The 14,627-nt window shown below is 38.3% G+C and overlaps 2 protein-coding genes across 3 annotated transcripts; both read left to right on the top strand.

The window, feature by feature from the left end:
- Positions 1-517: 517 nt before the first annotated feature.
- On the top strand, positions 518-3,469 carry LOC120256100. Its single transcript, XM_039263870.1, has 3 exons — positions 518-806; positions 1,379-1,699; positions 1,752-3,469. Exons 1-3 carry the CDS (start codon positions 518-520, stop codon positions 3,467-3,469), a joined length of 2,328 nt encoding a protein of 775 aa, XP_039119804.1.
- A 7,437-nt stretch (positions 3,470-10,906) lies between these two features.
- Positions 10,907-13,383, top strand: LOC120256103. Of its 2 annotated transcripts, XM_039263874.1 has the most exons (3): positions 10,907-10,969; positions 11,051-11,690; positions 11,814-13,383. In XM_039263874.1, the coding sequence occupies exons 2-3, from the start codon at positions 11,080-11,082 to the stop codon at positions 13,303-13,305; spliced, it is 2,103 nt and encodes a 700-aa protein (XP_039119808.1). In that variant the 5' UTR covers positions 10,907-10,969; positions 11,051-11,079; the 3' UTR covers positions 13,306-13,383. The 2 variants fall into 2 exon arrangements, with proteins under 2 accessions (XP_039119808.1, XP_039119807.1); XM_039263873.1 differs by having other exon boundaries at positions 10,963-11,690.
- Positions 13,384-14,627: the final 1,244 nt, after the last annotated feature.

The following is a 14,627-nucleotide window of genomic DNA, read 5'->3' as shown; positions in this document are numbered from 1 at the left end:
TTGTGTTTTAGTTTTGTTGTTTCCTTTGTTTGTATTTGTCTGGTTTTTTTGTGTTTCTGTTTTTTTGTTTTGTTTTGGGTCATTGTTGTAATGTTGAACTCTTTGTAATTTTTTCTCATATTTAATAAAATCAGCTCTATGAGCTCTTCCCCTAAAAAAAAGAAAGCTTTCGGTCAGTTTCATAGATGCTTCAAAAGCATAAATATGTTTGAATATATATATATATATATTAAAATGGATAAATCATAATTTTATCCTTTGAAAATATTCAAAGAAAGCATTATCAAAAGCACCAATATGTAATGATTGCAAATGAACTAACCCCTTTAGTCCCACATCTACTGAGGATGAATCTCGTACTGTGCATATAAGTGAGTGGGCATCCTTCACCACTGGGACCGGGTCTTTTCGGTGACACGCCTCCTCACCACGTATGCAGATAACATGATGGCTTTCGTTGAGAGGAACATGGCTGAAAAACACTAGGATGAAAGAGTTGGCTACAAAAATAGACACTATGATGATTCTGATGGATCAGAGGGAAGAAAGACTACTGGCAATAATGGATCAAAGAGAAGAGCGAGTTAAGCAACTCGAGCAGTCCTTAGTCAACATATCTTCTTATATTGAGAATCAGCAGAATTCCAGGGCATTGGGGATGGGAATTACTGATTCAACATCAATCGATCCCATGAGGTGCAGAGATGAGTGGATCAAAGAAACTCAGTTTTCTTTAAACAGATCCATCAGGGTTGAATTGCCAAGATTTGATGGAGAAGATCACCGGAAGCTCTTCAAGGCCCAAGGTTCCACTCTGTTCTTCAATACCCCCTTCTGTTCCTCCTCACGCTCCTTTATACATGATTGATCTATAGCATAACCTCCTTCTCCTCTGCCAACCAGAACATTCCATTAATCCACGTGGCCGGGTGTATGATAACCCGCGAGCCAGCAGCTTCTCTTCCGAATCCTTCTATTTTTTCGTCCCCCAAATGAGAGATCACCTGTCTCACACGTGCCTCCATTCATTACACAATATTCTTCAGCTACGTTTTAAAATTTTTTATAGTAGCATCAGCAATAAATCAGTATCTTTAATTTATAATACTTATTTCAAGGAATGCTTAAAGGCAAATGCACGGAAGCAAAAGCAGCGCCAAACATGTTTTCTGTTACTTTTGTCTTCTTTCTTATCCATTTTGCTATATTTTGTCTTCCTCTTTTCATTAGTTAATACCATGCTGCCTCATGCACAGAGTCAAGAAGCACTGGCAAGGAATATATAGATCTCTTTCTTGAAAGCGAAGGATTTAGAAACCCAAGACGAGATCATCATGTATATATCCGGTTTCATTTAGAAGTGACATTGTTGTATCAGGCACCATGATGGGTTATCTTTCTTCCAAAACTAAAATACTCCTAAAATGGCTGGACACTAATGCTGGTATGCTTGCACGCATAGAAGTCTTGGTGGTGATCAGTGCTGGGCTCATGACCTTCTTGGCTCTCTTCGGATCATACCGTCGCCGGAGCCGAAGTTCGGTCATCAAGTACACTCTGCTGGCGGCTTACATCCTCACTGACAGCATCTCGGCCTACACGATCGGTCTCATGCAAAACCGCCAAGTTCCGCAACGAGCTGTTCGTGTTGTGGTCGACGTTCTTGATCATCGCCAGGTGCATCACCAACTCAATCATTGTAATTAACATCAAAGACATTGATAACTGGCTGAGCAACATGTTAAACATAGGCTTGCTAGTGGTGTACACACTTTTCATCTACAATTCTTACGCGAAGTGGACTAGTATCTGGATTGCTGTAGCAATTTTCATGGCCATAAGCATGGTCAAGTTCTTGGAAAAGTTTGTTGTGTTTTATCAAGTCAGGAACTCAAACGGGTCAATGGTGAACACTAAGCTGGTCTCAGATTACATGCATTATGAGCATAAGTTAAGCAATGAGGATGAGATTGATCCTGTTCTCATGAAGGGCTACAAGTATCTGGTCATCGGAGAGAAGGAGGAGGATGTGGCGGTTGGCCCGCCGGACTATCTCATGAAACTAAATATCGAAGATGCCAAAGTTGCCGACAAGGTTGTTACATTGGAGAATATATGGAGTTGCCGAGGTCCAGTGCTCAGAGACTCTGAGGCAGCGAAAGATGTCTGTCTCTCCTTCACTTTGTTCAAGCTACTCCGAAGGCGGTTCACCGGCTACCCCTGGGCAGAGGCCAACAGCCCAAAGGCTAGGAAGCTTATTGTCCAAGGACTGTTAGGAGATCACATGAGAACATTCAGAGTGATTGAAACAGAGCTTGCATTCCTTTATGATAGTTTCTATACAAAGTATGCTGTTGTTTCTCACATGCCAGTAATGCTGCTGTCCTCGGTGGCCTCATTGGTGGGGAGCTTCTGGGTAGCTGTGGTTCTGGCTCACTATAAGCCACCCAGTTATGAGGAACATTTGATGAGGGGGATCGTTGATTCACTGGTGACTATTTCCTTCTTATCTGCTATCGCTTTTATTGAGCTTTGGCAGATCATCACCTATGTCTTCTCAGACTGGGCGAAGGTGCTGTTGCTCTGTAACTACGTGAGGAAGTCATCATGGCAGGGGATGAACTTGTTTCAAACTGCGTTGAGCTTCTTGTGCCAGCAAAGAGTTTTGAAGCCTTGGGATGATAAGCTTGGTCAGTACTCTTTGCTTGAATCTTATGACTATTATCCTTCATGTTTCAAGATGGTGGTGATGAATGTTCAGAGGGGGCAGGAGGCCAGCCCTTTTATCCAATTGCCTGAAGAGGTTAAAAAAGCCATTGTGCATGCACTGATACATAGCCGCGGAAAGCTAAGGAGGATTGGAGAGTACTCATTGACACTCTGTGAAGTTGGGTATGGTGGTGAGCTCTCCTGGGCCTGCCAGTTGGAGACTTACACTCAAATCATCTTGGTGTGGCATGTGGCCACCTCCATTTGTCTCCTAAAAACAGGAGCACCTCCTCATCATGCAAGTACAGAGGATCAATTCAATCGCAAGGTTGCAGATAGTTTGTCAAAATACTGTGCCTACTTGGTGGTTTTTTGTAGGGAGTTTTTGCCTGATCAGGATTCGGTCACAGAAGTCATCTTTGCCAGAATAGTACGTGAGACAATGAGACATCTCTGGGAGCAGAGAAGCATGAGCAGAAAGTTGGATAGGTTGATGGAGGTGAGGGATGCAACGGAGACGATAGTGGAGAAGGGTGGGAAGCTTGGGAGGCAGCTCATTGAATTGATAGGCGATGAGAGTCTGAGGTTTAGAGTGTTGAGGGAGATATGGGTTGAGATAACTTTGTGTATTGCTCCGTCGGGCAAGGTTACAGCTCATGCACGGCATCTCGCAGAAGGAGGAGAGTTCATTACGCATGTCTGGGCGCTGCTGTGCCACCTCGGCACATTTCAACAGCCGCCGGCGAGGGAAATTGTCTAGCTGCTCTGCTCTTTTGCTGTTGTTCTGGTGTGTGCGTGCGTGCATATGTTATTGTTTTCTACCAAGAGTTTATCCGATCTTTTTTTTTCTCTTTAAATATCATTTAACCAATAATTCTTTTCGGTTGGAAATTGTGCTTAGTTTGTTGATTACTCTTTTCTTTTTCGAGCAGGCCTGTGTCTCCAGACGGTTGACTTCGCCGGCTCCAGATCCTCTATCTTTTTTATGTATTTTCTTGCTTTCTTTGTTCACTGTTCTTCTCATCTCTGGTGAGGGTTACAGTTCTCTACTTTGTTCGTTTATGTCGCTTCTGTTTTATGTACTTTGTACTTCCCTGTTTCTTTTTTTTTCTAATAAATTGTGGTTTATCCACCTTATTAAAAAAAAAGTTGGTTAAAGTTAGTTGGTAACATAAAATTATAAAAATTATATTAACTTTCTAATTATTACCTTCATTTAAATATATTCTGAAAAATGTATAGTTGAATATAATTTATTGAAAGTTGCAGAAGTACACAAAATCATTCTTTTCCACAACCCACCTATAAACAAATCTTTCTTTTGGGCAGGAGTGAACTCTACTTTACTTCCCTTCGATCCTGTATACACAAAATCATCAGAAATGGCTCAAACACATCTCTTTGGTTTGACCGTTGGCATGATGGACAATTGCTCAAAGACCTCTGGCCAACACTTTTTTCGGATTGTACATCTCCTTGGCTAAATATTAGACAATTCATCCAACTTATTAATTGTCCAGAGGTTCTCTTTTACTCTGCTCCCTCAGACATGTTATCCTATCTTTTAGAGATCATTCCAGATTGCTCTCATAGTCAGGAAGATTTCTATTCCTGGGCATTGGAAAAAAGTGGAAAATTCACTGGCAAATCATTTTATAAATTCCTCATTGATGGTGGAATGCATAGTCCACTTTATTCTCAATTCCGGAAAAACCCATCTGTCCTAGCAAAAATAACTCTTTTTCTGCACTGCTTTGCGGGAAGATAAAATTCTCACTCTCACAAATCTCTTCAAAAGAGGGTGCAACACTCAAAGCTCCACGAGACACCGTGTTCTATGTCACAAAGCTTGAAAAACGTTAACCATTTTTTTCTTGAATGTGATTTCTCCAATCGTCTCTGGGGTTTCTTTTCACAAATCCTTGGTTTCAACCTTTCTCTACATTCAATTCCCACTCTTTGGACTTCTTGGATTCCATCTCTTATCCCACAACACCGAACCCTCTGGGATCTTATTTCCCGTGCAATCTTGTGGAATATCTGGATTGAACGAAACACTCGTATTTTTCATTTGACTGCTTTACCGGTTTACAATATCTTTATTAAAACTGCTAATATGCTCCTCTCTTGGTTCTCAATTACAGGAGATAGTCAGCAACCAGTCCTTACTGAAGCTTCACTGAAAATCAAGCGCTCTCTTAACTTCTACAGCGCTAGAGACTCAAACCCTGTTGGAGAATCGGACTCTGATCATGCGCAGGAGTAGTTGCTCCTTTTGATGGCTTGGATAGGCCTGAGGGACCAGACGGTGTCTTCCGCCTTCCTAGCTCCTTCTCTCCCTGTCTTTTATTTTCCTGTTGTTTCTAGTTCCTCTCCTCACTTCTGGTGAGAGATTTTATCTTGTACTCTCTGTCTCTTTTTATTCAATAAAGCTGTGGTTTATCCACATTTATTTCAAAAAAAAAAAAAAGTTGCAGAAGTACATTAAATATAAAATGTAAATTTGAAAAAATAATATTTAATGTTATACAAAATTTTTAAATGAACAAGTAAAAGAAACAAGGAAAAGCTCCAAAATGTAACAAGTAAAAAAGGAACGGAGAGATTATATTAAAAAGATATACTTTTAGAGATTGTTCTTATGATATTATTTCTATTAGTGATAGATTGAGTCTATTAAATTTGGTACTCACCTTTATAATGTCTTATTGGATGTCTATGTTTTTTTTTTAACTCTCTATGTAAATTACCAAAGAGAATCAAGATTTCCTATAACACCAGTGAGATTTAAATAACCCTACTTGTAGGCTTATTAGTAAAAACAACTACAAAAATCTAGGGATCAAGGTGGTTAAGGTATTAGGAGAATTGAAGATTTCAATAATGTGTTGTTTGGTAAATAGTGGTGGAAGATTTCGTCCGAACCATATGGTGTGATATGCAAGTCATTTAATTTAACTACTATCGAAAAACAACCTCACTTGGAACTTTACAACACTTTCCCTAAAAAAAAAGAATTTTTTTTTTCTAAAATGGAATTCAAAGCTGCCTCCCTATTTTTCGGTATGTGTTATCTCTATAATCAAGAATAGTACCTCTACCTTGTTTTGGCTAGACCATTAGGTACTCAGATGTTCACCTTCGAATCTTTGGCTGGAGTCTATTAGTAGTTCACATTTTTTGTTGGTCACCGTAAAGGATCTTTTCTCCTCCTACTTGCCAACATTCAATATGGTTGCTCTTGTTTTATAGGGCATAAACTCTAGGATCTCGGAACCTCCCCCAGATAGTAGAGACCTCAGAGTATGGAGCTTTGTAGCCAATAAAAGTTTTCCAGTCAAATATATGTATATATATATTTTTTTTTGAAAATGTGGATAAACCACATTAATTAAAAACAGAAGCAAATACAGCCATCAACAATGCAAAACACACTGTCGAGGTACAAAACAGAACTACAAAGCACACCACAAGAAGTGAAACAGAAAACAGAACAAATAGAGAACCGACAAGACTGAATGAGAAATCAACATAGGCCGCTACACAGCGCCTGGAGAAGTCAGTCGACTAGCCTGTGGTCTGAAACTGCATCTCCTCAAAAGGAGTGTCTCCTCCTGCCTCGTCAGAGGGAATAACACCTCCTACCTCTTCCACATGAGGGCTAGCAAAGTCTAGACTTCTGTGGATGGCATCGAACGAATCCACCAACTTCGCTCTAGGGCTCTCATGCCCCGAACCCGGCTCGCCGGACCCGGTGCGCAGACAAACGGCCGCAGACCCACAAGGTGTGAGCCCCATAGGCCTGCAAGGCCTCATAATCCCGATTCGGGGACGAGGCAAAAACTAAAAATAACCCAAGCCGAGTTATCGGATTACAAACTCTACAAAAATACACAATCTTGGGATACTGAAGTCCAAAATACAAAAATACAAAGATGAAGGGATGAGACAATAACAAGAACTTAAAAATTTACAACGGGATAAGACAACATCTACGAGACAATCTTTCAAGATCCACGCCGATCTATCACTCATGATCCGAAAAAGGATTTAAAGAAAATCCATGAGCTCACTAGCTCGATGAAGTAATCCGAAGCTGTTTTAAAAACAACGAGGCTTAATGAATCTCGATTTCGGTATTAAGAATAATTCAAAGTTTAAACAAATACAAAAATAAATAATTCAACGAGGTATAGTTCTCAAGTAATACCACTATTTAAGAATCATCGAAATCAAAAAGAATATCGGGGTTTTTAGAGCGTGAATAATAATTCGCCCGAGAAATGAGCATAGGTCTTCAAAACATAATTTAAACAAAACAAAAATACAAAGTGAAATATTCTATCAAAGAATATTTACAAAAATATGATTCTACGAATTCAAAAACCCGAGAATACGATATCAAAAAAATACAGAAATTTCAAGATAGGACAAATATTTGAGTTTTTTTTTTTTTGCAAAATTTCAAAATCAAAAGGGCAACGCCAAAAAGTAACAAATTCAAGAGTATGTCTCCAAATTCACTGTAAGTGTCAAAGTTCATTTGTTTATCCTCGGTGACAGACCCGATCCAAAATAACAGATATCATTTATTTACCCTCGGTGACCCGAGACTGAATACCAGGTGGCCGTTGATTATTTCACCGAACGGACACGGTGCGAAACTGCAGTCTCATTTTCCCAAAATTACTTGTCGACAAGGTCATGGTTTAACCCCCCACTGACAGGGTTGCATATCGTTCATTTGGAGACCAAAACATTCAGATACAAAATATTTGCAGAGTACAAATTCAAAAATTTCTAAAAATTTCTCGAGGGCTCACATATACTTAAAAAAATATTGATAAAATTCAAAAATTTCCGCTTCGTGTACAATAAAAAGATAAACAAAAAAATTAACTATAAATTAAATAAACAAAAATTTAAAACCTTCAAGCATCCACTTTGTTAACCAAAGCAAAAAAAGAATAATTTAAAAATATCGAGTATAAAAATCAATGGCAATCAAATAATCAATAAACAGATAAATAAGGAAATACTTATATTCCTCAAATAATTAAGCATAGCTAGAAAATAATTAAAATCTAAATAAAGCTCTTATAAAATTTCAGAAATTTTATAATCTCAAAATACGAAATTTTACCAATGGATTTCTTACAAAATTCAAAACAAATTGTTTTGTAGGCTAAGTTCAGATTTTTCGACATATCCATAATTCGAATATCAAGAATCACTGAAATAATAATGTAAAGTTTCCAAACATACCCAATTTAATAATCCAAACAATATCAGAAATTTTGCAATTAAAGCTTGTCACAATAATAGGTGTGGATTACTTACATGCTACTCGTCAAACTCCAATTCATCCGAACTACAACTCAAACCTCATCAAAATCCTAGGGACATGAAACCAATTCTAAAGTCTCAATAAATACTCCTAAATGAAGGTCCAACATACATGAAATTCTCATCAAGTGTAACAAAACTGATCATCATAATCCAAGAGTTTCAAAAATACACTCCTTTGTTGGGATGTAATAACATAAGGCATGCATGTTTTCTAAAGGTTCACTACCATGAAAAAGAACTTCAAATTGAACATGACTAATGAGAACCAAAGATCATGATTCCAAAATAATATAGGACATGATAACACCAGTGAGAGTATATAAATATATATCACATATATGTTTAAAGTACCATACTATAACACCAAAACAAGCCGAATATAAAGAGGATGCCTTTAACACACTCTCAAATTTAAGGCTTAAAACTTAAGCATGCCCATACATAAACATTAGCTATAAACCCATGAATGGTTGGAACCTGGGGATTTACACATAAGTTTAAGAGTGTAGAAAGACTTAAGGTTGCACCACCAAATTTTGAGCATGTGTACCAACAAGCTAGCATGGAAACCAACCATCATAAGGATATTGTCATTACTTAAAATACCAACCTGAAAACTTAACACTTTCCAACATATATACAAGAAATGAAGGGGCACTAAAAAAATAAGAGCAACAACATGTTAAAGGGCAAAAACAATCAAGTAGAAGGAAGACTTACTTGGTGAGATGAGTAAGAGGAACTACACTATCAAGGTGCAGCCATTAAGGAGAGAAGCAAGGTTTCTCTTGAAGGTAGGTTTAAAGAGAGAAGTGGTGACCAACTCCGGGCTATTCGGGTCACAAGCTTTCAAGAAACCCAAGTATTCTTTTACATTCCCCATCTTTAGAAGATCTCTTGCCCAAGTTTAACTTCCGGTGATAGAAATACTCATGTAAAAAAAGCATCTCACTAGATCACCAATGGATTTGCATCTTGAGAGAAAAGAATGCCTTAGTTTAGAACAAGACATGCACTCCATCTACTCTCACTCTCTTAAAGGACTGCACTCTCTTCTTGCTAAAGAGATCTAATATGGAGAACTTTCTTAGTTGCCTCCAATGCTCGCCGGAGGTGCGGTGGTCGAAGGTTTTACGGTGCCGGGAATTGCATCTCTCTCTCTCTCTCTCTCTCTCAGAAAAATGGTTAGAAGATCAGGAAATGGGTAGAAGATGGGGAGTGGGGAGGCTAATATCTTTGCTCAACATGCAACCAACAAGATGGCAACAAAAAAATTCCACCAAAACAAGGCTTAATACAAGTCTTAATTAAAGGGGTTTGCATGGGGAAAAAAAAAAGAAGGCCAGGAATCCCGGGCTTGCATGGTTTTTTTACAAATGAATGGGACAAGGATGCCGGGGCCCACAAGGGCCCTCAGCAACATTTCCTGAAAGTCAAATATTTCTATAGCTTTCTCAATGATTGAGGTTGATGTTATGCACGATCTCATTTGGAAGGATACCTACCCCAAGAAAACTGATGTTTTCAATGGCATGCGATAATACAATTTTAATACTTGAAAATCTTGCCAACATGAAATGCAATAAATTTCCAAACACAACCTGTGCATTCTCCCATATAGTAATTGAACTGATTGATCATCTATTCCTTGTCCTTTTTCTTTGTGAATGTAAACCTATGTTGGCCACATATTTAGGCTTGCATGCTACCCTAGTTCCCTAAGCGACATGTAGGATTCATGGAGGCTTCACCTCTGATCTTCACTAGGGAATGCAGGCCTTCTTGTCCAAGGCCGTTGTTTGAAACATTTGAGCGCATCTTTAGTTCAAAAGAGCTCATGCATGTATCCTATATTAGTTCTCTTGACGTCTTTGAGACCTTTGTACTTGCCTTTTATTTGAGTTAAGTTTTTGCGATTTATCTACTTTATAATTATAATAAATATATATATATATATATTTTTGAAAAGGTGGATAAACCACATGCATTAAAAAAATATATATAATTTATTTTTGAGATAATAAAAATGTAGTTTGTCCATTTTTTCATAAAAAAAATTTAGTTGTTAAAAGCACAAACAATGCCATGAGGGCCTTTGATCCAGTGACATTGGCCTCATTACAAAATGTGTTGGGATGCGAATTTCATTGCCAAGTTAAAAAAAATAAAGTTGGTATGGGAATTTTGGACATTCAATTTCCGACTATGCACACGGCCCTGATTATATATGCATTTATTATATTTATGAAAAAAACACACACATATATGCACAAGGAAGAACAGAAATGGAAAATGAAAAAAATATATAGTACACAAATTAAAAAGAAGGAACTAGAGTGATTTCATAAAAAACAACTCAATTCATTTTTATCATTAATTATTACTCAAAAGAGTATATGGAGTTAATGCTTCATGAGCCCTCACCTTGGCTCAATGGGTCAGTGCAAAAAGTTCAAACCCCTTGAGAGTTAAAGTTCTCTATGTTGGATTCGAATTCTGGTCACATTTTTCCTCTCCCAAGGGACCCTGAAATGATGCTATTAATCATCTCAACCGGATGGCTTTGCTGGTCACATTTTTCCTCTCCCAAGGTTTTCCTTTAACCGGATGGGGTCATTTTTTTTTTTAATGGACATAACACTTGGTCCTATGCTTTGGTCAATGTCCTCTAGGCCAATAGCCACATTGGATTCATTGACAAAAGCCTCAAATGTAATTCAGCATCATGTCGGAAAAAAATGCAACCCCATGGTCACAGCTAGCGAAATCAATGTTATAATATTTTACAGTTTTACTCATAAGGAATTTATACTTGCCTTCTACGCAGTCTCATCCCAAACCTGTTTCGGTTCTTCCATCAGGGTTGCTTTTTATTCATATTGCTCTTCTTTTCCTCTCCTTTGCTGCTGAGGTACATATCCCTTCCTTGAAATTGAATCACTTAGGAGTTGTTATAAATAATTAATAGAGCCAATAAAGAGTTTAATTATAGTATATGTGAGGGACAGTAGCCGGTGAGGCATGTACGTTGCTGCGGGGAACTCCACATCCACAGCTCAAGCCCTATTGAAATGGCTCGACGAAGATGTTGGCAAGCTTGCCCGCATAGAAGTCCTGGTGGTAATCAGTGGGGCTCTCATGACCTTCTTGGCTCTCTTCGGTTCATACCGTCGCCGGAGCCGCAGCGCACTTATCAAATACACTCTGTGGGCGGCCTTCACCCTCACTGACAGCATCTCAGCCTACACCATTGGTCTCATGCAAACCGCCAATTTCCACAACAATCTATTCCTTCTTTGGTCTCTGTTCTTGATTATCATCAAGTGCAGCACCAACTCCATCACTGCATTCAGTGTCCAGGACAATGATAACAAGATGAGCTATTACTTTAACTTACTCTTGCTAATACTCTACGTTGGTTTCATCTTCAATTCCTACTTCAAGAATATTAGTTTCGGGATACCTCTATATATTTTCGTGTTCGTATTCATGTTCAAGGCGATCGAAAGGCTTATCGGCTTAAATCTAGTGGATCTACCAAACCGACCAATGTTGAACACCAAGCTGGTTTCAGATTATATGCATTATGAGCATGAGCTGAGCAACGAGATCGATCCTGTTTCCATGAAAGGGTACTACTTATTACAAATAACTCAAATGTTTCAAATTCATTCCACACTTTAAAATTTGATCAAGATATCAATGTGCAAAGAAAAAGCTAATCGATTTCTTTCTGTCTTTGTTCCTTCTAACAGATACAAGTATTTGGTGACGGGCGAGGACCCGAAGGACACCGATATAAACCCACCGGATTATCTCATGAAGCTAATGCTCAACAATTCTGCAGTTCAGTTCAATGTCATCACAGTTGAAAAAATATGGAGATGCCCGGGTCGTGTGCTCAAAAACTCTAAGGAAGCTAAAGATGTTTGCCTATCATTTGCTTTCTTCAAGCTACTCCGACGACGTTTCACAGGCTACCCCTGGACAGAGGCCAAGCAAGACAAGACCAAAAGGCTCATCCTTGAAGGACTATTGAATGATCCCATTAGAGCATTCAAGGTGATTGAGACGGAGCTTGGATTCCTTTACGATAGCTTCTATACAAAGTATGCTGTAATTACTGGTAAGCCTTTGTTGCTGCTATCCTCTGTCGCCACATTGCTGGGGAGTTTCTGGGTGATTGGAATTCTTTTGAACTACAAACCAACTAATGGAGAGCTTCACATGGAAGGGAATATTGATGTCTTGATTACTGTTTTCTTCCTGCTTGCCATTAGCTTTGTGGAGCTTTGGCAGATTATTACTTATGTATTCTCCGATTGGGCTAAGGTGCTGTTGCTCTGTTATTACGTGAAACTGAGTTCATTGCATGAGATGGACCTTCTTCAAACTCTGTTGAGCTTTGTGTGCAGGCAAAGCGTACTGAAGCCTTGGGATCAAAAACTCGGTCAGTACTCTTTGCTTGATTCTTATAGATATGAACCTTCCTGCTTGAAGACAGTGCTGATGAGGGGTGGGAGAGGGCAGAAGGAAAGCCCTTTTGTCCAATTGCCTGACGAAGTGAAAAAGGCCATTGCACAGTCGCTGATAGAGAATGAGGGAAAGCTAAAGAGCATTGGTGAGTCTTTATTGACACTCTCTGGGTTTGATAGAGATGCGCAGCTCAGACAACTCTTATGGGCATGCAAGCTGGAGACGTACACAGAAATTATATTGGTGTGGCATGTGGCCACCTTCATTTGCCTAAAAAAAACAGCTCTTGATCACAGAAGAGACGAGGACCAATTCAATCACAAGGTCGCTGATAGTTTATCAAAGTACTGTGCATATCTGGTGGTATTTGCTCGGGAGTTTCTTCTGCCTGAACCAACAGAGTTGACCTCGTTCACCTTTGACAGGACTGTGTTTGAAACATCGGACCTTCTAGAAGGGAAGACGAGCATGAGCGACAAACTGAATGAAATCATGAAGGTGGGTGATGATCCACCTCAGTCGATACTGAAGAAGGGTGGGAAACTTGGGAGGCAACTGATTGAATTAGTTGGAGAAGAAAGCCTGAGGTTTCGCGTGTTGAAGGAAATATGGGTGAAGATAATTTTGTGTATTGCTCCGTCAGATAATACCAACGCTCACTTGCAGCATCTGACAGAGGGAGGAGAGTTCATCACGCATGTCTGGACGCTGCTCTGTCACCTGGGTATCTTTCAACGACCGCAATCTGGTATTCCAGACCACCCAGTGTAGCTCCTTTCTTCTATATATATATATATATATATATACTCGTCTACTAATGTGTATCAGTTCTATATAAGCTTTGTGTAATCTGAGTACCATTTTAAGAATATATTTCTAAATAATCATTTCCTTTTGTTTGTTAAGGCCAAACAATATATGCTTGTATCCCTAATGGAGACACCAATGCTGTCTTGGTCTCTTGATACTAAATATCTTGCATAAAATGTTCGTTTTGAAAAGAACTCAAATCAACTTATGTAAAATAAGGGTTATAAGTATTTATTAATATTGGCTCACTGCTGTGCACATCCTTGATACATGCTTGTCCCATTGCGTATATATATAAAAAAAAAATCCTAATTAAGACTAGAGCATAAACACAAAAAACAACAAAATGAGAATTTATTTCGAAGTAATAATACGGATAAGAGAAGAAATGCAACAATATTGGAAGGAAGGTGTAATCTTGCTTTTGATTCTTCTAATTCTAGTATTGTTTTCATTAAACTTGAAATCTACATGAAAAACAATTTTCTTACTTTTCGGATTATGAAGTCTATAACCCTTAGACCTTGCATCATAGTAAAAAAAATAAATAAATAAAAGTTTTTCACTCTTGTCATTTAGCTTTACTCTTAGTTCATCAACAATATGGGCATATGCTACACCACCAAAAACTCTATAAGTGTGAAGGAGTTGGCTTTATACCGTTCCATATTTCTTGAGATATGGTCTTCTACAAACTTCTTAATTATTGGACTCCTATTGCTCAAGTAGACTACACATAATACTGTTTCTGGCCACAATTTTTTTAGATATACACTTCCTTTTGCATCATGCTTCTTACCACGTTAATAATGGTTATGTTCTTTCTCTTTATGACACCATTTTGCTGTGTGACATTGGAACAGTTAAAAATCTTCTAATTCCATTGAATTCACATAAGTCATTAAATTGTTTAGAGGTGAACTCACCACCTCTACCAGTTCTTAATGCTATAATCAAGTGACCATTTTCACTCTCAACTAGCACTTTAAATTTCTTGAATGTTTCAAATGTTTCTACTTTTTCTTTCAAAAAATAGACTCTTGTTTTGTAGATAAAGGATAGGAGATGTTAGCGTATGAGCCAATCAAGTAGTATAGTGTGCACAAGGGCAGGGTATCAATCCACAAGAAAAATCGAGAGTACTAATAGGAAGACAAGTCCCATCAAATTAAGTATATGAGAAAAAAAAAATCTCAAGATGAAAATGGGGCCAAAGGAGAAAAAAAAAAGTGTGCGATAAACACAAGGTTATCGATTCCATGAATAGAAACTCATAAATAGTT

This window comes from Dioscorea cayenensis, unplaced genomic scaffold (assembly GCF_009730915.1).
Source record: "Dioscorea cayenensis subsp. rotundata cultivar TDr96_F1 unplaced genomic scaffold, TDr96_F1_v2_PseudoChromosome.rev07_lg8_w22 25.fasta BLBR01001285.1, whole genome shotgun sequence".
Taxonomy (NCBI): domain Eukaryota; kingdom Viridiplantae; phylum Streptophyta; class Magnoliopsida; order Dioscoreales; family Dioscoreaceae; genus Dioscorea; species Dioscorea cayenensis.
Note: the sequence above shows the minus strand (reverse complement) of the source record. Positions and strands in the feature narration are given on the sequence as shown.

Bases quoted from the DNA above. Each gene is read 5' to 3' on its own strand.
- LOC120256103 (XM_039263874.1), top strand. From the start codon at position 11,080: ATGTACGTTGCTGCGGGGAACTCCACATCCACAGCTCAAGCCCTATTG. The intron at 11,691-11,813 runs GTACTACTTATT...TCCTTCTAACAG, and splicing joins GATCCTGTTTCCATGAAAGG to ATACAAGTATTTGGTGACGG.
- LOC120256100 (XM_039263870.1), top strand. From the start codon at position 518: ATGATGATTCTGATGGATCAGAGGGAAGAAAGACTACTGGCAATAATG. The intron at 807-1,378 runs GTTCCACTCTGT...TTGTTGTATCAG, and splicing joins GAAGCTCTTCAAGGCCCAAG to GCACCATGATGGGTTATCTT. The intron at 1,700-1,751 runs GTAATTAACATC...TGTTAAACATAG, and splicing joins GCATCACCAACTCAATCATT to GCTTGCTAGTGGTGTACACA.